Consider the following 27,089-nt stretch of genomic DNA (forward strand, 5'->3'; position numbering starts at 1 on the left):
TTAGAATCCATATTCATAACAGGAGTACTGCAACTACGTCCGCCTTTGCATAAGCCACGGGTGCCGTACCACATTAATGTACTTCTCGATCAACTGATGCTTTCACCTTTGAACCTTTGGATACTTGTCACCTTCACTACCTCTCATAGAAGGTATTTTCCTTGTTTCTTTTAGATTCTGTAAGGAGAATGTGAGTTCCAAGCATTGGTTCACTTCCCTCCTATTTTCACTTTCACACGACAAGTTGACCGTACGCACTCATCAGGAATTTCGGCCAACACTTATTTCCAGTTTTTCCTTTTTCCCAGATCGTCACCTTACCACCTTTCATCCAACACCTGAGGCAAAGGCCAATGAGGAAGAGTCACGCACCTGGGATTGCAACCATGCGCTACCATACTATAAAGCTCACTCTGTCACCCTGTCGACCTTCACGCCTCTTTCTTTCGCTAAATCTACACACGAAAGGGTGTCCAGTGACAAAAGAACTCTATCCTCAGGCCATTAGCCGCTGTCCCAGGGAAGCACACATGGCAGCCAGCCGGTGCATACAAACTACTTACTGCTTCAGTAGAGCAGTAAAGTAGTAAGATTAAAAAAAAAAAAAGTTGCTGGGAAGGGTTTAGGAGGTGGGGAGGAGAGGGAGTTTAGGTAGGGGGTAGAGAAGTGGAGTGAACTGGGGGAGGCTCGACTGAGTCGCCGTGTGTAGTTATCAAAAATTTGCCCCCCTTCTGTCATCCGCACATGCAATTTTATAACCTTTGCGCGCTGACATGCGCATGTTATAAAATCGCCGTGTCCATGTGCGAGTGCCTGGAATCGCTGCACATGGACGCACATGTGCTCCTTTTAAAATCTACCCCTTAATTTTAAAAAATATATGCATGCTGCTAACATGATACTTTACTCCCTCATTTCAGAAAACTTAAGGAACATGCATTCTTTTATTTGTCCACCAGCCTGATCTTCAAACCATGCAAGTAATTTGAAGATCAGGTTACTTTGTGCGGGCTTAAAATATACACACGTACTTTATCTGTTAGGTGCCTCATTGAAAACTTATCCTCAGATATTTAAACTACAACAGGGACAGGAAATTATGCCTTGGAGTGGTTCTATAACGCACTTGTATGTGTGTATGTCTGTTAACTGGGGAGCAGAAAAAATAACTTTTCCATTCATAATATAGTACCACTTCTCTGAAGAAAAATGTATTAGTATTTGTTGGCCATGAGCTGGAAATAGAGCAGCCTTCAGAGGATGTATCCTTGCCAAGTGCCATCAAGCATCACTTCTGCAATAGGCAAGAATTCTCCTGAGCCACGGGATATGAGTATACCAGAGCACAGCCTCTGGTATACTCATATCTAAAGGCTGGCAGGAGACCTCTGGGTCTCCTGCCAGCCTTTAGGTAAGGTGTGCTGAGCAGTTACCTTAGGCACCGTGAGCTGAAGGGGGACCGCCGGCATCTCCCGTTATGCTGAAGAACTATCAGAATGCTATTTGCTCTAGAGTTGACCCTGTCCCCAAGCACATCATTGTGTGTGATGGTCAGCAATGCAGGAGGAAAGATTATCAAGTTAAAAAAAGAATAAAGTTAATGAAAATAATAATTTGTTCTCATTGTAAGCATATTGATTTTCAAGGAGACTATGGACAGAAATATTGATTTTCTTAATCTCTAACACCACATACCAAAATTCAAAAGAGAAAACTTGTAGAACTGACCTGGTTCATATAAACTATTTGTTGATATGGTGGAGGCCAGAAGTTCTCGGCTACCATCAAAACTATATTGAATCCCACTGTCATTACTTTTCACTGTTTAAAACAAAACCAATACAGTTGTTTTAGCTAGATGGTTCATCAGTTGATGTGTATGTCAAATTACACATAATACCACAAGCTTTGACACATCCAGTCTAAACTCATCAGGAAATGGTTTGAAAATAAAATTAAAAGCATTAAAAAATGTTTTGCCAAACAAATTTCCTGTACAAGAATAATCTTTAGTTGCATTTAAGAGCCAGATGGTACAATTCATTTTTAGGAAACAAATGGTTAATAAAAAAAAAAAAAAAAAAAGGTAGTCATGTTGAAAGCTTATTTTGTGAGAAAGGAAAGGAATGCTGTAGCAGGGAGACCATGATTAGCACATACATGGATGGCCTAAATCTGTCAATGAACCCACTAGCATAGATGCGGAGCTCACTACGAGAGTTGTACTTACTACTACGCAGTTTTGAAGAGGTATCAAAGTAGGAGAAGAGTGAATCTAGCTCATCAGGACAGAACAGAGACTCCCGTCTTGCCTCGTCACTACTTACAGCAACCACTGGGGACATGCACGTTAGCAAAGCATAAAGCAGGCAGTAAGAAAGGAAAAAGCCAGGAGAAACCATTACTTGAAAAATTACATGGAAAGAAAAAAAGGAGAGGAAAAGTTGTGATTAGTGAAAAACTCTTTATATGTAGAAATGAGCTGCACTTGCAAGAAACTTCAGTTAAATTAGTTCATTCCAGTAGAAAATGCGAATTTTCAGAAAATTTGATACTTTAGTTTTAACTTTTACAAAACTGATTTGATAAAGTGAAGGTGTTTCCAGTGTTCTTCGATCATTCAATAAAGAAATATAGTCCAACAATTTAAAGAGAAAATGCCTTGATTCATCCAACTTCTATTTGATATCTAAACGGCAAATGGTGGAAAAAGCCTGAATAGCAACAATCATAAAAGGAGATAGTTGGAAAGAAAATGCTTAGGGACCTGCTATACTAAAGAGTTCTTCCCATTTTATGTCCCTGGGGGGAATGCTTAGCGCATCTGGCCCTTACTGAAACAAACACATATTCAAGATCAGCAGCCCTCAAAACTCTGCAAGGAAGGATGAGGCAGTATTTCAGTGTTTTCTTGAGCAAACAAATATAGATTTCTGTTTTTCCTTAATTCTTCCAAATTCCCTATGGCATTTAGAACAGTTATTTGCTTTTGCATATACATAAATGACGCAGTGTGGGGGCTGAAGTCTGGGCCAGCACTTATGGATTCCCGTCTTTAGTTCAAGCTCAAATCATTTCTTTCATCCAATTTCAAATGTCAGTGATGTCAATGGAGCAACTCTCCACATCAGGAAAAGGAGAAGGGTCATACATATCATAATGAAGTTAATAATGTATTAGAATACACTAGAAGCAGCCTTCCAGGTGCTAAACAGTCTCCTGTGTCACTTGCTGCAAATGAGGTCCGAGTGAAGCTAAATGACAAAGGAGAAGCTCTGAGATCAAAACTTTTTATAAGGCAATAACTTCTGCCAAAGGCTCTCTGGCAATTCATCTTGGAGTATAAGTGGTCGGGTATTTTGTTATGTTTTCTGGTTTCCAGTTGTATTTGCTGTTTAAAAAGGGTCAAAATAAGGACTGGAAGCAGCTTTCCAGACGCTAAATTGTCTCAGAGTCCCACCCACCTCGCTGCCTATACTTCCAGAATTCTGGGAAAAACTAGGAAGATGAGATCAGCAGTGATGAATAACAGTTCTTCTTTGAATCCTAATCATTCCACTACACTTTCTCTCTCCAGTGCTAGCCCTCTCCTAACTTTTCTCTTCATGGCAAAATCTTCTAATCTTTAACTCCGCTGCTTTTATTTTCCCCATTCTCTCACTCTTACCTGTCTTGTCTGGGTAACTTGGCTAGATTGTAAACTGCAAGACTTGTTTGTATCTGTACATCTTGCAGTGCTATAGAAATGATTAAGAGTAGTAGAGTTGGTGTTGGTTTTATTCAGTTTTCCTGATACATGCAGGACTGAACTCTTATTTTAACAGTGCATTTAATATTTTTATTCTTTCGAGGTACCATATCATTTTTGGTCATATATTCTTTTCAGTCCTAAATTGAGCTCAAGGCTTGTAGAGGAGGAGGAGGAAGGTTAAAATACCTGAGATACTGGATGGTGTTTTGCCATGTTCCTCTAACGATGGGGATTTCTCCACACCACTGAGTCGCTTTTCCTCTTTACTTTGAGATATCACTTTTGCTTGTTGCTCAGCTGGACAAGTTGATGCAGAACCTATATCAACAAACTTCTTCTCCACATACTTTGCTTTGATGTATGCTTCCTTCTCTTGTCTGTCATGGATAAACACACTGGGACATGACTATTTAGCTCCAGTGGATTGAACATAACAATGAATGTATAAATTTAGTTACATTCCTCAGCAGTGCCATCTTTGCCATCATCTCAGATACTAAAGCAGCAGCAGATAATGTGCATTTTTATCCTAATTTCCCATAGAGTATGTCTACTTTCCCAAAGTGTGTCCATCTGTCCCATCCCCCCAAAACATCTTTTAAACCATTCATCTAATTCCAGGCAAACGTATGCCACAGATAAAGTGCCTAGTGATCCTCTAGCTGACATTTTTCATGTGCTTGATACACTCACTTGAGAATCCCATTTTCTTTTCTATATAGAAACGGAAAAGTTCAGTTCAGTTAAAATCTCAGAGAGGTCAGGGCAAACTGTGATGTCATCAAGCATTTTTAAAGCTACCCCACCATTGGCTAGTGCCTCGTAACCATTTCTTGCCCACAATCTTACAGGAAAACACATTTTTTATATTTAATGATATACTTATTAATACATACATTTACATAACTAGCATTGTCATAGCTATGTGCAAATTTATGTACCATAAGAGAAATGAAGCATGGCATATCACCTTGCTTTTGCTCTACAAATAAACTTGATTAAGTACCCACTGAAAGTATGGGAACTAATTCAGTAGGTTCTATTCCCATTAATGTCAATTGAAAATAATTCCTTACTTTTATATATTGAATGTGCCACACAACAATTTGTTCTGCGATGGTTTACTCATCACTGGCCATCTGAGACCAGCAAACCTTCAGATATCAGTGCCATTCTCCTCACCTTTTGGTCTGGCAGAAAATTTCTCCTTACATGGGAAATTTTCAAACAGCCTGCATAGTGGGTAAAGTCTGTGTGTACATCATACATACAAACTTTACAGAGTTATTTTCCAAGCAAACTTACATGCGCAACTTTGCTTTGAAAATCCTCAAGTACTTGGCCAAGTAAGTGCACACACTACCTCACATAAAGTTACACTTGCTTTTTGGAGAACATAACTTATGCAAGGTAACTTATTCCCACATTTTAAAAATCTAACAGTTCCAATTCCACCCCTCAAAGATTTTAACAAGGTTTCCATCTGGCAGGAGACTCCAGTATTTAATCGAGACTTATCTGTGACAATGCCTCCAGGAGTTGGGGATTTGGTGTTTACTGTCAGGGATCGTGGTGCACCGAGCCTTGGCCCACGTCCTTGAAGGATGCTGGACCACTAAGAATATCACATTCATTGAGTTATTCCCCATTATGGTCGCTCTAATCATCTGAGGGCACAGACTCAAACAAACAAATATTCTGATGCGACAACCAGCCAGTCATTATAGTGCTCAACAGACAGGCTGCTAAATGCTCTTGGGTGGTAGAGTTATAAAGAGAAGTGGTTCTCATATGCTTGCAGCTTAATATGACTGTTCGAGCCATCATATGTCAGGTATTAATAACAGAATTGCCGAAGTGCTTTCTTGGGCTAAATGGGATCTGTTTTAACAACAGTTTCAAGAGGCAAACTGAGCAGGGACTCCAGTGCCAAATCACTTACAGCAAATTGGAACTTAACTACCTGGAACCTACTGCGGAGATTCGTAGCCCCATCTACCTGTTCCACGTATTGCAGGAGATACGAATGAGTTGAAAGTTTCTCGAGAGGGCAAGGATGAGAAATAGCGCCAATCCGTGACTAATTGATCATTAAATACATTGCCCTGCCAAGGATCAGGGGTTGTCGAGAGGTGAAGTCGCTGGTCATTTGGTCAGTCTGGCATTCTTTATGAAGGCACAAGGATGGGGGAGAATCTGTCACAGAGTTATGTTGAAGAAAATGACAGGCTGGATGAAAAAGGTAGGGTATTTGAAGGACGGGAGGCACTAACTCACAAGCTGCTATTTCATCAATGGCATATGCTGCAATCAATATGCGACTGAATTTGAAACCAATCTATTTTGAGTTGCATTTTCTTTGGCATTTTTGGAGCACTACAAGTAAACGACCTGGTGACAGCATCCAAAAATGACTTGGGTTACAATGGTATACTTATGAGCAATGTAGAGGCAAAAGACTTGGCAGTATGCATTGTTATACATAGATCAAAGATAGATCGAGCTGGGAGGAACACCACACACTGTTTAAGGCAGAGAAATTCGCAGGTCACATGTCCCTTAAAAAACTTGAGAACGTACATGGCTGAAAGACCAGGGAACAGCATGCATCTGCTGGTCAATGCCGATCGGATTCCTCTCACCAGATATCAGTTTTCTGTAATACTTAAGACAGCCCTGATCAGGTTAGGACTGGATGCCGCCAAATTCTGAACACATTCATTCCAAATAGGGGCAGCCAATAGCAATCTCTGGCCAGGCCTGAACATGCAATCTAAAAAATAGGCCACTGGAAGTCTTATGTGGTGGGCTAGTATGTCAAATTAGATTCATCCAGTTCTTCTTCTAACCTTTAAACTGGAATGTAAATAAATAAAATAAATAAATAACATCTTTGTTCCACATCTGCCACAGGGGTGGACAGTCTGGAAGGATTGTTGGGCATTCCTTCATTCATTGGAACACACCTAGGCTTGAGATTACATGGGGTGTGCGAATTATTGATGGGGAAAGCACAGCATGTGCTGGGAGCAGCTTTTACCTATCCTTTGGCACAGCGCAGATGTTATTGGCCAAGACCCATGTACTGATATCTTTGGGGCAAAGATCTGGGAAATCTTGCTGATCAAAATAGATATGATGATCTTAGTTAAAATATTTATCCACATCTATTTACTATGGTCAGAAGATATACCACATACCAAATGGAAGCATTCAAAACTATGGGGCAGGGGGGTTAAAAAAAGTTAGCTGCCAGATTGGGTGGCTTCCATGACACATTTGAGTGGGCAGGAAATGGGTGCGAAAGATTCTATAGGCCTGATAGCAAATGTTGCTTACCTGATGTAACAGGTGTTCTCACAGAACAGCAGGATGTTAGTCCTCACAAATGGGTGACATCGAGGATGGAGCCCAACCACGGAAAACTTCTGTCAAAGTTTCAGGAACTTTGACTGGCCCCTACTGGGAATGCCCAGCACGGCACCAACCCTGCAGCCAGCAGGGGTCTCCCTTCAGTCTTGTTTCAAAGCTACAGGCAGTGCAGAAAAATAAAATAAAAACGAACCCAACACCGCGGGGTGGTGGGCGGGTTTCATGAGGACTAACATCCTGCTATCCTGTGAGAACACCTGTTACATCAGGTAAACAACATTTGCTTTCTCACAGGACAAGCAGGATGGTTGTCCTCACAAATGGGTGAGTACTGAGCTGAGGATGTCCTAACATGCACCAAATGTACCCAACGGCGTGCAACAGGCACAACAACTGGGGTGGAATTTGGGAGAGGGCATCCGCACCCTACCGGGAAGGTGGAAGGGTGTTGGTACATCATGTTGGAAAAAGGTTACGCAAGACAGATTGGCCGAAGATGGAATCCTGTCTTCCAGCTTTGTCCAAACAATAGTGGGCTGCAAATGTATGGAGGGAACTCCAGGTTACAGCCTTGCAGATGTCAGGAAGCGGCACCGATCGAAGGTGTGCTACTGAAGTCGCCATGGCCCTCACAGAGTGTGCTTTAACACGGTCTTGAAAAGGAATGCCAGCTTGCTGATAGCAGAAGGAGATGCAATCCGCCAACCAGGAGGAAAGAGCCTGCTTACCCACAGGTTCGCCTAACTTGTTAGGATGGAAAGAGACGAATAATTGAGTGCTCTTCCTGTGGGCTACTGTACGGTCTAGATAGAAAGCTAGAGCATGTTTACAGTCAAGGGTATGCAGAGTCTGTTCCCCGGAGTTGGAGTGTGGCCTGGGAAAGAAGATAGATAGTATGATGGATTGATTTATATGAAACTCCGAAACTACCTTAGGTAAGAATTTAGGGTGAGTGCGGAGTACCGCCCGGTCCTGCAGGAGTTTAGTGTAAGGCGGATAGGTAACTAGGGCCTGTAATTCACTAACCCTGCGAGCTGAAGTGATAGCCAAAAGGAATAATACTTTCCATGTGAGATATTTTAAGTCACAGGAGGAAAGAGGTTCGAAAGGTGGTTTCATAAGGCGACCAAGAACCAGGTTAAGGTCCCAAGATGGGGCCGGAGGACGTAAAGGTGGCTTCAAATGGAGCAATCCTTTAAGAAAACGTGTAACAAGGGGTTGTACTGAAATAGGGACACCCCCGATACCTTTATGGAAGGCGGCTACCGCACTGACATGCATTCTAATGGAAGAGGTCTTTAGACCTGATTCTGATAGATGCCACAGATAGTCCAAGAATTTAGAGATTGGACAGGAAAGGGGATCAAGGGACTGAGAAGTGCACCATGATGTATACCTTTTCCATTTGTAGGAATAAGATTTCCTTGTGGAAGGCTTTCGTGAAGCGATCAGGACACGAGAAACTGAATCTGAAAGGTTAAATGGCTGAAGGACTAACCTTTCAACATCCATGCCGTCAGGGACAAGGCTTGGAGGTTGGGATGGAGGAGGCATCCGTCGTTTTGAGTGATCAGATGCGGGTCCTTTCCTAGAGGAATGTGCCTGCGGATGGAGAGATCCTGGAGTATGGGAAACCACACTTGGCGTGGCTAGTACGGTGCTATCAGGATCATAGTTCCCCTGTCCTGACGCAGCTTCACGAGAGTCTTCGACAGAAGAGGAAGTGGAGGGAATGCATAAAGCAGACCGGTTGTCCATGTGAGGGAGAATGCATCCCTCGGCCGAGAGTGCTGGCTCCGAATGAGAGAGCAGTAATTGTCTACTTTGTGGTTCTGAGGGGACGCAAAGAGGTCTATGTGGGGATCACCCCATTTGTGAAACAGAGAGGTCGCTACCAAGGGATTGAGTGACCACTCGTGTGGTTGGAAGACACGGCTGAGCTGGTCTGCCAATACATTGTCTACTCCCGGCAGGTAGGTGGCCCTGAGGTACATGGAGTGGGAGAGGGCTTCTGCCCAAATCTGCGCAGCTTCCTGACACAGAAGGAAGGAGCCTGTGCCTCCCTGCTTGTTTATGTACCACATGGCCACCTGGTTGTCCGTCTGAATTAAGATTGCGTGGTTCGATAGGCAATCCTGAAAGGTCCCGAGAGCATAGCGAATTGCTCGCAGCTCCAGGAAATTTATCTGGTGTTTGGCTTCCTCTAGTGACCAGAATCCTTGAGTTTGTAGATTGTTTACATGGGCTCCCCAACCGATGTTGGAAGCGTCGGTGGTGAGGATTACCTGAGGGTCTGGTGGAAGAAAAGGCAAGCCCTGTAGGAGGTTGAATTGATTTGTCCACCAGGCAAGAGACAGACGGAGTGCATCGGTGATGCGAACAATGGAGGACAGAGGCTGAACAGCTTGGGTCCATTGCAATCTCAGAGTCCATTGTGTGACTCTCATGGCCAGACGGGCCATGGGAGTCACAAACTGAGGAGGCCATGTGTCCCAGTAGAATGAGGAAGTGGCGAGCTGTAGCTGTAGGTTGAGACTGCAGCTGGCGAGTTAGGGACACAAGGGTTTGAACCCGTGGATGAGGAAGAAAGGCTTTTGCCTGTAAGGTGTCCAAGTCTGCCCCAATGAAGGATAAGGTCTGAGATGGGACTAAGTAGGATTTCTCGTAATTGACAAGAAACCCTAGAGAAAGCAGAGTTTGAATTGTTAGGGTCAGGGAGGACCGAGCAATTTGCTGGGTTGGGGCCCTGATTAACCAATCGTCCAGGTAGGGGTAGACGTGGACACCTTCCTTCCTGAGAAAAGCTGCAACCACCACAAGGCATTTGGTGAAAACTCGTGGTGTGGATGCCAGGCCGAAAGGGAGCACTCGGTATTGGTAATGATTTCGGCCTACTAAAAAACGGAGGTATTTGCGATGAGACTGAGCTATCCCAATGTGAGTATAGGCATCTTTTAGGTCTAGAAAGCATAGCCAGTCCCCTCTTTGCAGCAGAGGGAGAAGCGAGCCCAGGGTTACCATCTTGAACTTCTCTTTGTGAAGGTACTTGTTGAGGGCTCGTAAGTCCAGGATTGGTCCAAGTCCTCCTGACTTTTTTGGGATCAGAAAGTACCTGGAGTAGAACCCTAGTCCTTGTTGTGAGGGAGGAACGGGTTCTATAGCGTTTGACTGGAGGAGAAGGGAAACCTCCTGCTCTAGAATAATAGAGTGATCGGTGAGTCTCCACGCCTGCAGGGGTGGGGAGTCCGAAGGGAGAGTCAGGAAGTTGAGGTGGTAACCCTGTGCAATTATCGCTATCACCCATTGATCTGTGGTGATATGCTGCCATTTTTCTAGAAAGTGGCTTAACCGACCTCCTACTGGTATAGTTGAAAGAGGGATTTGGCATCTGCTCTCTAATTGAAAGTCAAAAACCCGATGCAGGGCCAGGTTGTGGAGCTGCTGCGGGTTTTTGTTTGAGACTGACGAGGCTGAGTTTTATGGTAAGGCCTCGCAGGCCTAGACTTGGCTAGTGGGGGATAATACTTCCGTGGACGGAAGAATGACTTTTTTGAGTCCTTCTTAAATGGTTGTTTAGAAGGCAAGTCAGAAGGAATAGATGAGAGCTGTTTAAGTGTCTCATGATGATCCTTCAGTTCTGCAACAATTTGCTGAATTTGCTCACCAAATAAATTATCCCCTAGGTAGGGCAAATCAGAGAGCCTGTCCTGAACTTCCGGGCGAAGGTCAGATGACTTAAGCCAAGCCCAGCATCTGGCAGAGATGGCCGTAGCAGAAAGTCTAGTGGAAGCATCAAAGATGTCATAAGCTGTTCTTATTTCATGCTTCCCAGCTTCAAACCCTTTATTTAGTAGGGACTGAAGCTGTGGCTGGAACTGCTCTGGTAAGGCATCTTAATACTCCTGCATCTGTTTCAGGATGACCCTATTGTATTGGGTCATATACAACTGATAAGAAGCTATTCTGGAAATTAGCATAGCTCCTTGGTATACTTTCCTACCTATACTATCTAGGAATTTATTTTCCTTAGTAGGAGGTATGGAAGAATGTGGCTTTAATCTTTTAGCTTTCTTTTGAGCTGATTCTACCACAACAGAGTGATGATCTAATTGTGGTTTCTGAAAGCCAGGTGCTGACTGTACAAGATAAGTAGAGTCAGCTTTTTTGTTCACTGGAGCAACAGAACCAGGAGATTCCCAATTCTTTTTTAGAAGGTCCAGAAAAACCTGATGAATTGGAATAGAGGTGATGACTTTGGGGGCATCCAAGAATTGGAGCAACTCCATCATCTGGTGCCTGTCATCTTGTTCAGATTGAAGCTGAAAAGGAACCAACTCAGACATGTCCTTCACAAAATTTATGAAAGAGAGGTCCTCAGGGGGAGAACGCTTTCTACTCTCCGCAGGAGAGGGTGGTGAAGGCAAATCATCGGTGTCAGTAGAGGTATCATCACCCCAGGTGTCATAAGGATCAGGCTGCTGACCTATAGGACCATGAGGGGGCTGTATACCTGAAGGCCCCGGTTGAGGCTCCGAGAGATTCGAAGGAATTACCGGGGGCATCGAGAATTTCCTCGATGGAATCGGTGCCGGCATCAGTGCCGGTGCCGGCATCGAAGGAATCGGTGTCGGCATCGAAGGAATCGGTGCCGTCATCGAAAATCTCGGTGGAGCTGATGTGCATATCGCCCCCGAGGAATGTATCGGTGGCTAGGGACGACAAGGCACCGATGGAACTACCCCCGAAGGAGGAATTCGGTACGGTGTTTCTCCACCTGACGAGAAGGCTGTCGGTGACCCAGGTGTTGCCGGTGGAAGGGCATTCATAAGCGCTTCCATCCGAGCAAGCAGCGGTGCCAGTGCTGCTGGAATCGGGTCAGTGACCGGTTCCACTCTCGGTGCCGGGGTCGGTGCCGAAGGAGTCTGGAACCGTAGCATCGCCTTATCGATGGCCTCCTGGACCAGCCGGTCCAGTTCTACCCGGAGACCTGGGGTAACAAGACCCGGCTCTACGGGAGAAGGAGGCTGAGGCTGAGCCGGAGGGACCACCGTCACCGGTGGAATCGCGGCTCCCAAACCCCGGAGGGGTGAGGGTTGCCTCGGTGTCTGCGAGACAGGAGTGGACGGTGCCACTTCTGGTCGAGACTTCTTCGACGGAGGCTCGGACAGCACGGAGGTCGATGACTTCGATTCCTCGACGGTCCGAGACTTATGACGTCAATGGCGATGTTTGTCTTTCCGATCCCCTCGATCTTCGGGGGAAGGGACAGGCGTCGATGGCCGTGAAGACGTCGATGGCGGACGGTCACCAGGAGGCTGTCGATGACGATGGGACTTCGACGGTGCCGGTTCCGATGACGTCGATGCAATCGATGGCGTCTGAGTATGAGCATGGAAAAGGAATCCCATCTTCTCCATTCTAGCTTTGCGACCTTTTGGTGTCATTAAGGCACATTTGGTGCAAGTCAGGACATCATGCTCACTCCCTAAACACAAAACACAGACTCTATGGGGGTCTATGATGGACATAGTACGTGTGCAGTCCGGGCACCGACGGAACCCCGACGCCATGGCCATAGGCCAAAAATTTAGCCGCGGGACGGTCGACTGCCAACAGGCCTCGAGGGCCAAATTCGACGGTAGCCGACAAAAACGACGGCAAAAAACTTACCGAAGTACCGCGGAGTAAAAATTGAAGAAGGGAGACCCCTGAGGGGCAATTTTTTCTTCAAGAATAAAGTTGAAGAGATTCCTGTCAGGAATGTGATAAGAGCTCCTTAACCGCGTGGCAACTGCTACGCGGAAAAAAGAAGACTGAAGGGAGACTCCTGCTGGCTGCAGGGTTGGTGCCGCGCTGGGCATGCCCAGTAGGGGCCAGTCAAAGTTCCTGAAACTTTGACAGAAGTTTTCCGTGGTTGGGCTCCATCCTCGATGTCACCCATTTGTGAGGACAACCATCCTGCTTGTCCTGTGAGAAAGAATATATCTATCAGATATTGGTTACAACTTTTTTCTTTTTTAATACATTCTAGGAAGCCCCGGAGGGCATCCTTTTGCAGTCTGTACACTGAGGCTGCAGATGATTTAGTTGGGAGCACTAGCAAAATGTATTACTGCCTCGTGCCTGTGGCAGGGTACTCTAGCCAGCAGTCAGGATTATGTTATGTTGACATACAATTACAATGTGTTTTGGTTAGCTGGTTGTCAATCAAATGGGTGGAATAGGCTCCTCATGTTGCCACATGTGTTAGGGAGCTGGCAGTCCATGCAGCTCAGTGGGCAAGAACCTAGACATCAGGGCCCCTTTGCTTGGAATCACAGCAGGGGAATAAAGGTGACTATCTTGCTTGTTTAAGATGGACAGTATTGATGTAACCCAGTTTGTTATTATATAAGAGAAGAGTGATTTGGCTATGGAAATAGCTTTTATCATATTATTAATAAAGATGCAGCCTTGATTTCCCAATTACTCATATATTGTGCTGTTTGAGCTGTGTGTTAGGTCGGAGGTGGGGAGTGAATAGGGTGATCACAGCTACCAATATTTTGGTAGATATTAGGCCACTGTGCTAGTTACCTGTATAAATTTATCTGGCTTACTCAGCTCATAGCCGAGCTGCTGAATATATCCAGCTATCTTAAAGTTAGTCAGATAAGCTTATCTGGCTAACTTTAGAGCCATCCTATTGTTTGACCAGACTTAGCTGGATAACTTAGTCGGCTAACTGTGAATATCCAAGTCAGCTCCTCACTTGAACGCCTTCACCCTGCCTGCCTCTTAGCCAGCTATTTAGCTGGATATTCAGCCGCTGCTACTTAACCAGATAAATACAAATTTGTCTGGCTAAATAGTGCTGAATATACTGCCATTTTTTTTAATAGTATTGTATGTGATTTTCTATTTTTGTTTTCTTTATTTTATGTTTTTATAAATTTTATATCCAGTTTGGAAGCCACTTAGAGATTTTGAGAAATTAAATGACTATTGAATTAAAATAAATAACTACTCGTTCTTAATTTCCCCTACTGTCATGCATAGCCATTGGAGAAACAATCCTTGGCCAATGCCAAAAGATGACAACTTCCTCTAGATCCTGGGACATATGTGCCCTGGATCTAGCCAATAAGCTTCCCCTCATGTGCACTGATTGACACTTCCTTCCCAGCTGCAGTAGGCACAAAAATCAGAACCTGGATTCCCTACCATCACTCCCCCAAGCCACTGAGTCATCAGACCTAACCTAACAAGAGTTGTTTGAGAAGAAAACTGGGTTGTTTTTTTTTAAATTTAATAGAACTTGGTCAATTGCATAACCTAACAATCTGAAACAATGAAATTAATAATGGTATGAATGTTTTCTTTAATTAAAAAAAAACTTTAAAGCTAGAATTTATTTAAAAAAAAAAAAAAGCCCAAACTAACAAATAGCAATCTATGCAAATACCTTTGGCTTCCATGTTGGGGCTTCTTCACATCCATTCTTTGCAGTCTAGCTTCATAAATCCCATTTATGACATCATTTCCCAGTTCACACATTAGCTGTTTGGCAAGAAAATGAAAACAATTAATTTTCTGTGGTGAAATGCAAACATTTAAATTATAGTGAAAATAATTGTTATACCTTTAGCAGTTCAGGCTCCCATGTATCCAACGTCAAAGATCTTACTTTGGAAAAATGAACACCAAGACTCCTAATCAGAGTAAAAGAAAGGATGCACTATATATTCAAATCACACAAATTATCAGCTCTGGTTTTTCTTATATTTTACATAGACTACACTGTCTTATTTTTCTAAATCAGGGTGTAACTCTAATAGAGAGATATAACACAAGCAACATGAGCAATTAAGCTAAAGTATTCAGGACTTTCTATAAGCTCCAAAACAGGAGATATTCCATGTTAGGTTTTATTTGGATTTTAGATTTTAAATTAATCATCTTTCCAAACCTGAGCTCAAGGCAAGTTACTTTTAGATGCAATAAGTACTTCCCTGCCTTAGAGGGCTAACAAGTTATAAGAACATAAGAAAATGCCATACTGGGTCAGACCATCAAGCACAGCATCCTGTCTCCAACAGTGGCCAATCCAGGCCATAAGAACCTGGCAAGTACTCAAAAACTAAGTATATTCCATGTTACCATTGCTATTGGCAGTGGCTATTCTCTAAGTGAACTTAATAGCAGGTAATGGACTTCTCCTCCAAGAACTTATCCAATCCTTTTTTAAACACAGCTATACTAACTGCACTAACCACATCCTCTGGCAACAAATTCCAGAGTTTAATTGTGCGTCGAGTAATGTTGAGATTACTACCTGATAATCTCCTTTTCCTTAGTGTAGACAGATGGACTCAGAACGAATGGGATAGCATCCGCGTGCTAGCAGTTGGAGACGGATCTGACGTCAGCACGGGGGTATATATATCCCCACAGGAAGCGTAGCAACTAAGTAATCTTCCTTGCAAAAGCTGTTATGGATGTGTGTACTGACGCTCAGTGAAAAGTGAAAACAGGATTCCCCTGACCGATTGACAGTAGCTGGTGACCGCCAGCATTCACAACCGGAAGGCGTTGACATCAGGTAGAGTGTACGCTCTTATGGAACAGAAGACATGGCTTACCTTGAATCGGTGAAACCCATGTACACAGGCAGCTGGGCGGGATGCTGAGTCCATCTGTCTACACTAAGGAAAAGGAGATTATCAGGTAGTAATCTCAACATTTCCTGGCGTGTAGCCAGATGGACTCAGAACGAATGGGATGTACAAAAGCTTTACTCCCAGCCTGGGCGGGAGGCTGCCTGAGGACCATGTAGTACCGCCCTCGCAAATGCTGAGTCCTCCCTGGCCTGGACATCCAGACGGTAGAATCTGGAGAAGGTATGGAGGGAGGACCACGTCGCCGCTTTACAGATTTCTGCAGGCGACAGCATCCTGGATTCAGCCCAGGATGTCGCTTGTGCTCTGGTAGAATGAGCCTTGACTTGTAGAGGCGGAGACTTCCCGGCTTCTACGTAAGCTGCTCTGATAACTTCTTTAATCCAACAGGCGATGGTGGGCCGCGAGGCCGCTTCACCTTGCTTCTTCCCGCTGTGCAGGATGAACAGATGGTCCGTCCTTCGTAGTTGTTGTGTCACTTCCAGATATCTGGGCAGTAATCTGCCAATGTCGAGATGGCGCAATAAACGCCCTTCTTCAGATTTCTGCAGACCCGCCGTGGTCGGCAAGGATATGGTTTGGTTAAGATGAAACTGTGAAACCACTTTCGGTAGAAAGGAGGGGACCGTCCGAAGATGGATAGCCTCCGGAGTGATCCTGAGAAATGGATCACGGCAGGACAGTGCTTGTAGCTCTGAGATGCGGCGGGTTGAACATACAGCCAGCAAGAACACCATCTTCAAGGTTAGAGAACGGAGAGATAGGCCCCGAAGGGGTCTGAAGGTGGACCCCGCGAGGAAATCCAAAACAAGGTTGAGGTTCCACAAAGGCACAGGCCACTTCAGTGGCGGACGAATATGCTTGACTCCTTGCAGGAAGCGAGAAACATCTGGGTGCTTGGCAATGGTCTTGCCATCCCTCCTGGGACCATAGCAAGACAGCGCAGCGACCTGAACCTTGATGGAGCTGAGGGAGAGACCCTTCTGAAGTCCATCCTGCAGGAAATCCAACACAATAGGGATTGTGGTCGCATGTGGATTGGTGCCATGAGTGTCGCACCATGCTTCGAATACTCTCCAGATGCAAACGTAGGTGAGGGATGTGGAAAACTTGCAAGCTCGGAGGAGTGTATCAATCACGGGCTCCGAGTAACCTCTTTTCTTCAGTCTAGCCCTCTTAATGGCCTGACCGTAAGAGAGAATTGAGCTGGATCCTCGTGGAGGATGGGACCTTGACGTAGAAGGCCCCGGAGAGGAGGCAGGGGAAGAGGCTCCCCTGCCAGTAGTCTTCTCATGTCTGCGTACCAGGGTCTTCTTGGCCAGTCTAGTGCCACTAGAAGAACTAGGCCCCGGTGTTTCTGAATCTTGTGGATGATGGCGCCCAGCAGCGGCCAAGTGGAAATGCTCACAACAATAAGGCAATATACGCACAAGGAGGAATAAAACCTACGCCTATTACCGGTGCCCTACCTGAACGAGGCCTACAAAATGGCGCCCTCCTTGGCGTGCCATGCCGCCGATCCTCTGTTCCTTCAGAGACCCGAAAAACGAGATGTACGCCTCACCTGAACCTCAGCGCTTCTCGGCTGGAACCCAGGCGGTCTCCGGCTGCGGGGAGAGCGGGCAACTACCTTCACCACCGCGTTTGAGGATATGCACCCGCTGCCTCGTCCACGCCGGGACCGAGGCGCCTCGTAAGCCTCACCCGAACCTCGCCTGGGGGCTGTGTCCCTGCCGCGATTCGGCCACTGGACTGAGGACTTAACCTCCGGGGGGATCACGGGAATCACCCCGGGCAGCTCAACTGGGGGAGTGACCTTCGGGTATCACCGCAGGAGCACGGGGCTCGATATTTTTACAGAAAGTAGAAAGTAGTCTTGGAAAGCACGCTCAACTAGCGTGCAGGCACTCCAAACTGCTTTGGAGACGGAAATTACTGAGTTGCTACGCTTCCTGTGGGGATATATATACCCCCGTGCTGACGTCAGATCCGTCTCCAACTGCTAGCACGCGGATACTATCCCATTCATTCTGAGTCCATCTGGCTACACGCCAGGAAAAAAAGAACTTTCTCCGATTAGTTTTAAATGTGCCCCATGCTAACTTCATGGAGTGCCCCCTAGTCTTTCTACTATCCGAAAGAGTAAATAACTGATTCACATCTACCCGTTCTAGACCTCTCATAATTTTAAACATCTCTATCATATCCCCCCTCAGCCGTCTCTTCTCCAAGCTGAAAAGACCTAACCTCTTTAGTCTTTCCTCATAGGGGAGCTGTTCCATTCCCCTTATCATTCTGGTAGCCCCTTCTCTGTACCTTCTCCATCGCAATGATATCTTTTTTGAGATGCGGCAACCAGAATTGTACACAGTATTCAAGGTGCGGTCTCACCATGGAGCGATACAGAGGCATTATGACATTTTCTGTTTTATTCACCATTCCCTTTCTAATAATTCCCAACATTCTGTTTGCTTTTTTGACTGCCGCAGCACACTGAACCGACGATTTCAATGTGTTATCCACTATGACGCCTAGATCTCTTTCTTGGGTTGTAGCACCTAATATGGAACCCAACATTGTGTAATTATAGCATGGGTTATTATTCTCTATATGCATCACCTTGCACTTATCCACATTAAATTTCATCTGCCATTTGGATGCCCAATTTTCCAGTCTCACAAGGTCTTCCTGCAATTTATCACAATCTGCTTGTGATTTAACTACTCTGAACAATTTTGTGTCATTTGCAAATTTGATTATCTCACTCATCGTATTTCTTTCCAGATCATTTATAAATATATTGTACCTGAGACAATGGAGGATGAAATGACTTGCCCAAGGTTATAGGACCATCAGGAGAAGTAGGATTTCAACCCTGGCTTCCCTGGTTCTCAGCCTGCTACCCTAATGCCGTCTGGTGACAGTGGCTTGCAAAAACTAAATGTAGAAAAGCTGCTTTAACAAGTGTGAGACCCTCATAGTTATCTAGTCTGTGCCAATTCAATGCCTTCATCTCTATGTGGAACATGGTAGAGTCCCAAGGACCACCTACCTGTGTATGCCTGAACACTCAATACACAGGGTAATGCCCAGGTTGATGCTGGCCCAGCGAGGATCTGCCAAGCCACAATCACAACAGTTGGTATTGCCAGCAATACACTGAACCCGCTGGAGTGCACTTTCACCTTTCACCAACTTCTCTTTTACTTCACTGCCATATTCTACACTTCCTGTGGATGGGGTTGATTTCCTGTCAGTTTTCTAAACAGAAATTAAGATATTTAACAATAGTTACAGATATACAAACACGAGGAAGTGACAAATTACACCACTGAGTAGGATAGGATACTAGGTTCCAGGTAGGTCAGGCCTGATTTTTCAATTTCTGTTACAAATCACAAAGTTGAGACTTGGATCTGAAAAACCTGGTCTGACTTATATGCTCCTAATGAAAGATGATTGTAAAATGGCTGAACCCCATGGAAGCAAAGGGTTTTTCAATCTATAAAATATGGGCTACGATCACCACAAATATCTGGCTATATAAGGTCTGGTTAATTCAGACCTCAAAGACCTGGGAGTAGACTAAAGCCTCCAGATACTTCTACATAAACAGGGCCTTGCCTCATCACAGAATGTAAGTGTAGCCACCAATATACTTCAAGATACATTTGTTAGAAAAAAATCTATAATTGAAATTGAAAAAACACTTTGCGCTGAAACTGAGAATGCTGTGAACTCAGGGATGAAGAGACCCGCCCCCCCCCCCCGACGTCATCACGCTCAGCGGCGAGCCGGTAAACGGCCACATTCCACCAGGCGTCGCGCGCCGAAGGGGTGCGCCAAAGGGGCACTCCCCTTTGTGCACCCCTTCGTGCAATCCTTTGTGCTACCTTCCTTTGTTAATTAACCTTTTTTCATAGTGTTTAGTAATCCTTTGTTTATTAAATATGTTCAATGTATTTGACTTAGGAAACCTATTTTCCTGCATACTCTGTTTTTAATGTAAACTGGTATGATTTGTCTCTGATACAAGAATGTCGGTATATAAAAATGCAAAATAAATAAATAAAATAAATAAATAATGTTATAGATGCTGCAAACTTTTTGATGTTGAAAAGCATAGCAGAAACATAAAGCCTTCCTTTCATTGTTACTAACCTCAGACTCGGTCCCCTTTTCCCTGTATGCTGTTGCAATGCTGGTCTGAACTGCTTTAATCCATGCTTGGCGCAGTTTTTCTGAATCTGCCTGCAGTATACAGCTCCTAGTGAAAGAAAAGACACATGAGCTCTGAGGTTAGAACACACCACCAAAGAAGGGTTACAAATACATTTTTTTCCATCTGTCCTAGAACATTTTACTCCAAAAAGTCAGAGAAAATTTGTTTAGTCTTTTGGTATAGTAAGCACAAATTGTGAAATTATTCTAAAGTCAGCAAGCTGGCATGATTGCTGTTTGATATTCTTTGAGTAATGCCAGATGCAAGCACAATAAAGGAAATATTCATGAAAAGGCATATTTTAAAAAGTAACCACTTACTTTGTGGGTGAGACAACTTCAAAGCAGAAACGTCTTTCTATATCTTCACAATGTTTAACTGTGCAAAGTCGCAAATCTTCGACAACAACAGTGGGATTATCCTAAAAGAAGAAGAAATGAAGATCATGAACAAAACTCTCTCCTGGTCAATTCTACTGCTTTTAACACATCTGCCATTAAAGCATTAACATTTCAAAAATTATCTAAAAACATGGCGCTTTTCTCAGGTCTTTGACTAAACCGTCTGTGTGTATGGGAGGCTGCCTGGGAAGGGTATGCGGGCGCGCTCGTGTACGGGAGGCTGCCTGGGAAGGGTATGCGGGCGCGCTCGTGTATGGGAGGCTGCCTGGGAAGGGTATGCGGGCGCGCTCGTGTACGGGAGGCTGCCTGGGAAGGGTATGCGGGCGCGCTCGTGTACGGGAGGCTGCCTGGGAAGGGTATGCGGGCGCGCGTGTACGGGAGGCTGCCTGGGAAGGGTATGCGGGCGCGCTCGTGTACGGGAGGCTGCCTGGGAAGGGTATGCGGGCGCGCGTGTACGGGAGGCTGCCTGGGAAGGGTATGCGGGCGGGCGCGCGCGTACGGGAGGCTGCCTGGGAAGGGTATGCGGGCGGGCGCGCGCGTACGGGAGGCTGCCTGGGAAGGGTATGCGGGCGGGCGGGCGCGCGCGTACGGGAGGCTGCCTGGGAAGGGTAGGCGGGCGCGCTCGTGTACGGGAGGCTGCCTGGGAAGGGTAGGCGGGCGCGCTCGTGTACGGGAGGCTGCCTGGGAAGGGTAGGCGGGCGCGCGCGTACGGGAGGCTGCCTGGGAAGGGTAGGCGGGCGCGCGCGTACGGGAGGCTGCCTGGGAAGGGTATGCGGGCGCGCGCGTACGGGAGGCTGCCTGGGAAGGGTATGCGGGCGCATGCGTACGGGAGGCTGCCTGGGAAGGGTATGCAGGTGCGCGTACGGGAGGCTGCCTGGGAAGGGTGCGGGTGCACGCGTACGGGAGGCTGCCTGGGAAGGGTGCGGGTGCACGCGTACGGGAGGCTGCCTGGGAAGGGTGCGGGTGCACGCGTACGGGAGGCTGCCTGGGAAGGGTGTGTGCGTGCGCGTACATGTGTAAATGGGAGGCTCCCTGGGAAGGATGTGGTGTGGCCATGTGTTAATTTCGTAGCAGCCCACAAATGTGTTCAGAAAAGCAGAAAATGCTGCTTTTCTGTATATCCTCCGACTTAATATCATGACGATATTAGGTCAGAGGAACCCCTCCAATTTGATCCATCTTATCATTGCGATATAATTTGTTCCCCTGGTATCCCAGTGCATCACTGGTTATCCTCGTTCCACCAGGTCTTAGATGCCAATTAAACATACCTCTTCATTCAGTGCTATGCATTCTAATTCTCACAACTTATTATTTTTAGACCTAGCATTTATATATAGACATTTCAAAACATGTCTTTACTTAAAGGCACATGAGCTACTTTAGCATTTGTTTGCAAGCGGACTGTGATACATTAAATCACAAGCAGACTGTGATACATTACAGGAGGACCTTGCAAGACTGGAAGATTGGGCATCCAAATGGCAGATGAAATTTAATGTGGACAAGTGCAAGGTGTTGCATATAGGGAAAAATAACACTTGCTGTAGTTACACAATGTTAGGTTCCATATTAGGAGCTACCAACCAGGAAAAAGATCTAGGCATCATAGTGGATATTACTTTAAAATCGTCAGCTCAGTGTGCTGCAGCAGTCAAAAAAGCAAACAGAATTTTGGGAATTATTAGAAAGGGAATGGGTAATAAAACAGAAAATGTCATAATATCTCGATATCACTCCATGGTGAGACCGCACCTTGAATACTGTGTAAAATTCTGGTCGCCGCATCTCAAAAAAGATATAGTTGAGATGGAGAAGGTACAGAGAAGGGTAACCAAAATGATAAAGGGGATGGAATAACTCCTCTATGAGGAAAGGCTGAAAAGGTTAGGGCTGTTCAGCTTGGAGAAGAGACGGCTGAGGGGGGATATGATAGAGGTCTTTAAGATCATGAGAGGTCTTGAACGAGTAGATGTGACTCGGTTATTTACACTTTTGAATATTTTATTTATTTTTATTTTTTTAAAAGAATTTATATACTGCAAATTAAACAGGATCTGTCTGGCTAAGCAGTTTACAAGTATATAAACATACATAATAAGATACACCAATTAAAACAGTTATACTATATCAAATAAAAACATTACATCTAAAACGTTAAAAACTACAAACTAAACTAAAAAACTAATAATAGAATAATAATAGAAGGACTAGGGGCATTCCATGAAGTTAGCAAGTCGGAGAAAATTCTTTTTCACTCAATGCACAATAAAGCTCTGGAATTTGTTGCCAGAGGATGTGGTTAGTGCAGTTAGTGTAGATGGGTTCAAAAAAGGTTTGGATAAGTTCTTGGAGAAGAAGTCCAAAAACTGCTATTAATCAAGTTGACTTAGGGAATAGCCACTGCTATTAATTGCATCAGTAGCATGGGATCTTCTTAGTGTTTGGGTAAATGCCAGGTTCTTGTGGCCTGGTTTGGCCTCTGTTGGAATCAGGATGCTGGGCTTGATGGACCCTTCGTCTGACCCAGCATGACAATTTTTTATGTAACCTCTCAGAATGACCTAGCTTTCCTGTTTTATTAGTATCCTTCAAAGATACATCATTCTGAACCATAGTAACATAGTAATGACAGAAGAAAAGAACCAAATGGTTCACCCAGTCTGCCAAGTAAGCTTCTCTTAGTAATATCTACTGTGCTGTGTAGGTCACCCCTGCTTTCTCTTAAGGGTGGTCCATGCAGTTACCCCCAATCCTTATAAGGATAGAAATATTTACAATCAAAAACCAAGCAACTGTCAAACCCATAAATAATTGCTGCTAGCAACATTTTTACTGGGTGAGAAGCCTTCCAGAAAAGTCCGGCATTGCTGACTTGCTTTGTTTTTGGACTTGGCTAAAGAAGCAGTCCTGTGCTTTTTCTCTTACGTCTGCATATCAGTACTCCCAGACCATAAAAGTCTGGGCCTCTGTTAGTTGCCATCTGAATCCAATTCCCCTTCCCCACCCCACCATCAAAGCAGAGAGTGATGTTGAGGTTGCGTCAAAGATATCAAGGCTTATTGGTTGACTGTAGTAATCTCCGTGCTTCTGATAAGGCTAGTAACTGTTGCACCAAGCGGGTTAACCCCCAAGCAATCTTTTCTTATTTCTGTCCTCTAGCCTTTTGAGATTCACAGTATTTATCCCATGCCTGAATTATTTGATTGTTTTCATCTTCTCCTCCCTCCTTCAGAAGGGCATTCCAGGCATCCACCACCTTTTCTGTGAAGAAATATTTCCTGACAGTTCTGAGTCATTCCCTATGAAGTTTAATTTCAGGACCCCTAGCTCTACTGTTTCCTTTCCAACAGAAAATATTTGGTCTGTACTTCTGAATTTCTGTCGGCCTTCCTCCATCATCTAGTTTAAAAGATACTCTATCTCCTTCTTAAAAGTTAATGCCAGCAGCCTGGTACCATTCTGTTTAGGGTGGAGTCCATCCCATCTGAACAGGCCCCTCCCCACTTTCCACAGAATGGGGTGGATTTTCAAAGGGTTACGCGCGTAACTCCGAAAACCCAGTGACGCGCACAAGCCCCGGGACGTGCGTATGTCCTGGGGCTTTGAAAAAGAGGGTGGTCTGGGGCGGGGCAGGGGCGGAGCCTCCAGGCACAGCAGCCATTTGCTGCTGTGCCCAGGACTGCGGGCCGGCCATCGGCCGGCGCTCACAATCTACGCCTATCCAGAGGCAGGCGCAACTTATAGGACAAAGGTAAGGGGGGCGAAGGGAACGGAGGAAGGCTGTGCGGCTCGGTGTACCCAAGTTGCACAATTGTGCACCCCCTTACGCGCGCCAACCCTGGATTTTATAACATGTGCGCAACTGCGCGCGCATCTTATAAAATCGGGTGTAGATTTTAAGATCTGGCCCACCGATTCCCAGATCCTAACAAATCTAAAACTCTTTTCCCTGCACCATTGTCTCCAGGGCTCAGCCTGCTTCTGGGGTACTGTGCATGGTACAGGGATCAGTTCTGAAAATGCAATCCTACAGGTTCTGGATTTTATTTCCCTACCTAAGAGCCTAAATTTTGCCTCCAAAACCTCCCTCCTGCATTTTCCTATGTCACTGGTACTCACATGTATCATAACTGTCCGTTCCTCCCTAGCACTCTCTAAAATGTTATTTAGGTGGCGTGTGAGTTCTGCTGCCTTCACACCAGGCAGGCAAGTTACAAAGTAATCTTTATGTTCACCAGCAACCCAGCTATCTATATTTCTAATGATTAAATCACCCACTATAACAGCTACCCTAACCCTTACATTCTGGGCATATGACCCTGGAGACGCATCCTCAATGCAAGAGGATAGTGTATCACTGGAGTTTCAGCCAGTCTCTGTAGTAAGTGATCCCACATATGTCCACCAGCAACCCAGCTATCTATATTTCTAATGATTAAATCACCCACTATAACAGCTACCCTAACCCTTACATTCTGGGCATATGACCCTGGAGACGCATCCTCAATGCAAGAGGATAGTGTATCACTGGAGTTTCAGCCAGTCTCTGTAGTAAGTGATCCCACATATTCTGCTATGCTCAAAGTGTATTTAAATTCAGCAATAATGAGCTGCTAAATGCAAAAAAAACATGAAAAACAGCTCATTCATGAATTAGTAGAAAACTGATAAGTGAATACATGTTCACACACCAATTTTTGCAAAAAAACATCTTTTTTCGACCAGCTCTGTAGCGCAGGTTCTTGCAGACATTTTCCGTACAGCTAATTTGAATGCTCAGAAAACTTCCATGTGAATGAGGCCCCTAATCTGCAAGAAATCCCACAGGTTAGTATATCTATTAGCCTCTTGGTGAATTGAACCCTGTGCAATGTAATATTTTATTATTCGTTCTCTCCATTCACTAAAGCAAAAATAGCAAGAGTAAAACAGCCACTAGGTGGTGCATGGGGAGAGAAAGAATGGAACAGAAAGATGTTGGGTCTTCCACATACCATCTTTGTTAACAGGGCATCCTACCTTAAATTTCTTCTGGTATACCAGTTGATTATTCTGTATTGAAAACCAGCGCCTGTACAAATATTTTAAAAAAGAAATAAAAGGGATAAGAATATATAACAGACAGAAATAACATTCTTATTTACGAACTAACGGAAAGGATGCAATACAAAACAACAGCAACATTAAGCAACATTAACATTACAAAATGCATCTTGTCAGCTCTGCACAAATACCTAACAATGTGATTTCTCTTTTTATATAATCAGTGACACTGTTAGTACCAAAGAGACAGGCTTATTATAAGACAGCAAGAAAAAAGGAGTAGAAAAAGAAGAAAGAATATTCAGGGGAAAAACAGAAAAATGTATCCTGTAACCATATCAAAAACCTTTCCTTTGATTCTAATGATAGAGATTTCAATGAAGCAGTATGCTGGAATTTCTAATTTCCAAATATCTATATTTCAAAATGGCTTTTCCTTAGGTAGGTTCAAATCAATATGCATGGGCTCTAATAAGTGAAGCAACTCTCCCCTTTAGTACCAGAGGGGAAAATGGATGACCCATATATACAACTTATTTGATAAAAGTACTTTTGCAAGCAGTCTTGAAGAACACGTTCTTCTCTAAATGTTTTATAGCATATTCCAAAAATAATTCATACTCTAGACACACTGTTCAACATGTACAATATGGATGTTGAGTACAAACAACACAACTTCGCAAAAGAGACACAAAACCTCTATTCCCTTTCTGCTAGTACAGAACTGTTGCCCTAATCATTCACTATTATCACAACTCAAAAAAAGCTTCCAGAAGAAATGACTTAAAAAAAAAAAAAAATCCTGCCAACCTGGTTTATCAAGGTTTAATTTAATAAAAACAACTTCGCAGATTATAGATCTGTCTCCATGACCACCAACAGTCATTCTGAGCTGCCTGTCAGAATAAATTATAAAGGTGAGAATTTTATATTTTCAGCTCTTCAGAGCAAATTACATTCAAATACTATAGGTATTTCTCTATCCCCAGAGGGCTTACAAAGCCCTTTTACCATAAGCCATTCATCAAAAGAAGCACAGAGGAAATAACAAGAGAAAACAAAGGGGAAAATATTAATAAGCAGAGTCACAAGACAAATGTAAGCCTCTAAGGGTCCGCCTCTATAGGAAGGTTTCTCCCATTCTGTGCTTATGGGAAAAAGCCTTCCTGAAAAGGGCCTGTTAACCACAGATACTAGTAAGTAAAAGGTTTTACCTTTTGCTTTTCCAACTATTAACAGCTTAAGCATAGTTCAAATTAAAAAAAAAACATTTCTCTGCTTGGAAAATGATGATCAGCAATACATTAATATTTCAGTACAGACCACAGAATCACTCCCTCCCTAACTATATCAATCTCTGACCAATTAATAAAATAATAATCTGGACAACTCCAGATAATCTTAAAACTGGCAAAATCCAGTGATAGATTTTTAATTTCTTCCCTTAAAATAAGTCATTGCTATAAGTAGTATACAATTAGCTGAGCCAGATAAATAAAAAGGTATCACCTTTGTCAAAGGGAAATTAGAGCAAGTGGTTACTGATACAAACAATGCACATAAATGCCACAGCATCACAAAGAAACAGGTTATTCAGACAAAAAGCTAGCGGGGTCAGGGTTGGGCAGAGCTAAGGGTGT

The 27,089-nt window shown here is 44.3% G+C and overlaps 1 protein-coding gene across 2 annotated transcripts in view; it reads right to left on the reverse strand.

The window, feature by feature from the left end:
- Positions 1 to 27,089, reverse strand: part of ACAP2 (ArfGAP with coiled-coil, ankyrin repeat and PH domains 2) — a 338,624-nt gene that overhangs the window by 83,729 nt on the left and 227,806 nt on the right. For both annotated transcript variants that reach the window (XM_029615073.1, XM_029615074.1), the window contains 8 exons: positions 25,426 to 25,477; positions 20,323 to 20,423; positions 19,942 to 20,047; positions 18,833 to 19,041; positions 14,745 to 14,814; positions 14,568 to 14,662; positions 3,938 to 4,128; positions 1,729 to 1,821 (listed from right to left, as the gene is read on the reverse strand). In XM_029615073.1, coding sequence (XP_029470933.1) covers positions 1,729 to 1,821; positions 3,938 to 4,128; positions 14,568 to 14,662; positions 14,745 to 14,814; positions 18,833 to 19,041; positions 19,942 to 20,047; positions 20,323 to 20,423; positions 25,426 to 25,477 — 917 coding nt within the window. The remainder of the gene's footprint in view (positions 1 to 1,728; positions 1,822 to 3,937; positions 4,129 to 14,567; positions 14,663 to 14,744; positions 14,815 to 18,832; positions 19,042 to 19,941; positions 20,048 to 20,322; positions 20,424 to 25,425; positions 25,478 to 27,089) is intronic.

This window comes from Rhinatrema bivittatum, chromosome 9, assembly GCF_901001135.1.
Source record: "Rhinatrema bivittatum chromosome 9, aRhiBiv1.1, whole genome shotgun sequence".
Lineage (NCBI taxonomy): Eukaryota > Metazoa > Chordata > Amphibia > Gymnophiona > Rhinatrematidae > Rhinatrema > Rhinatrema bivittatum.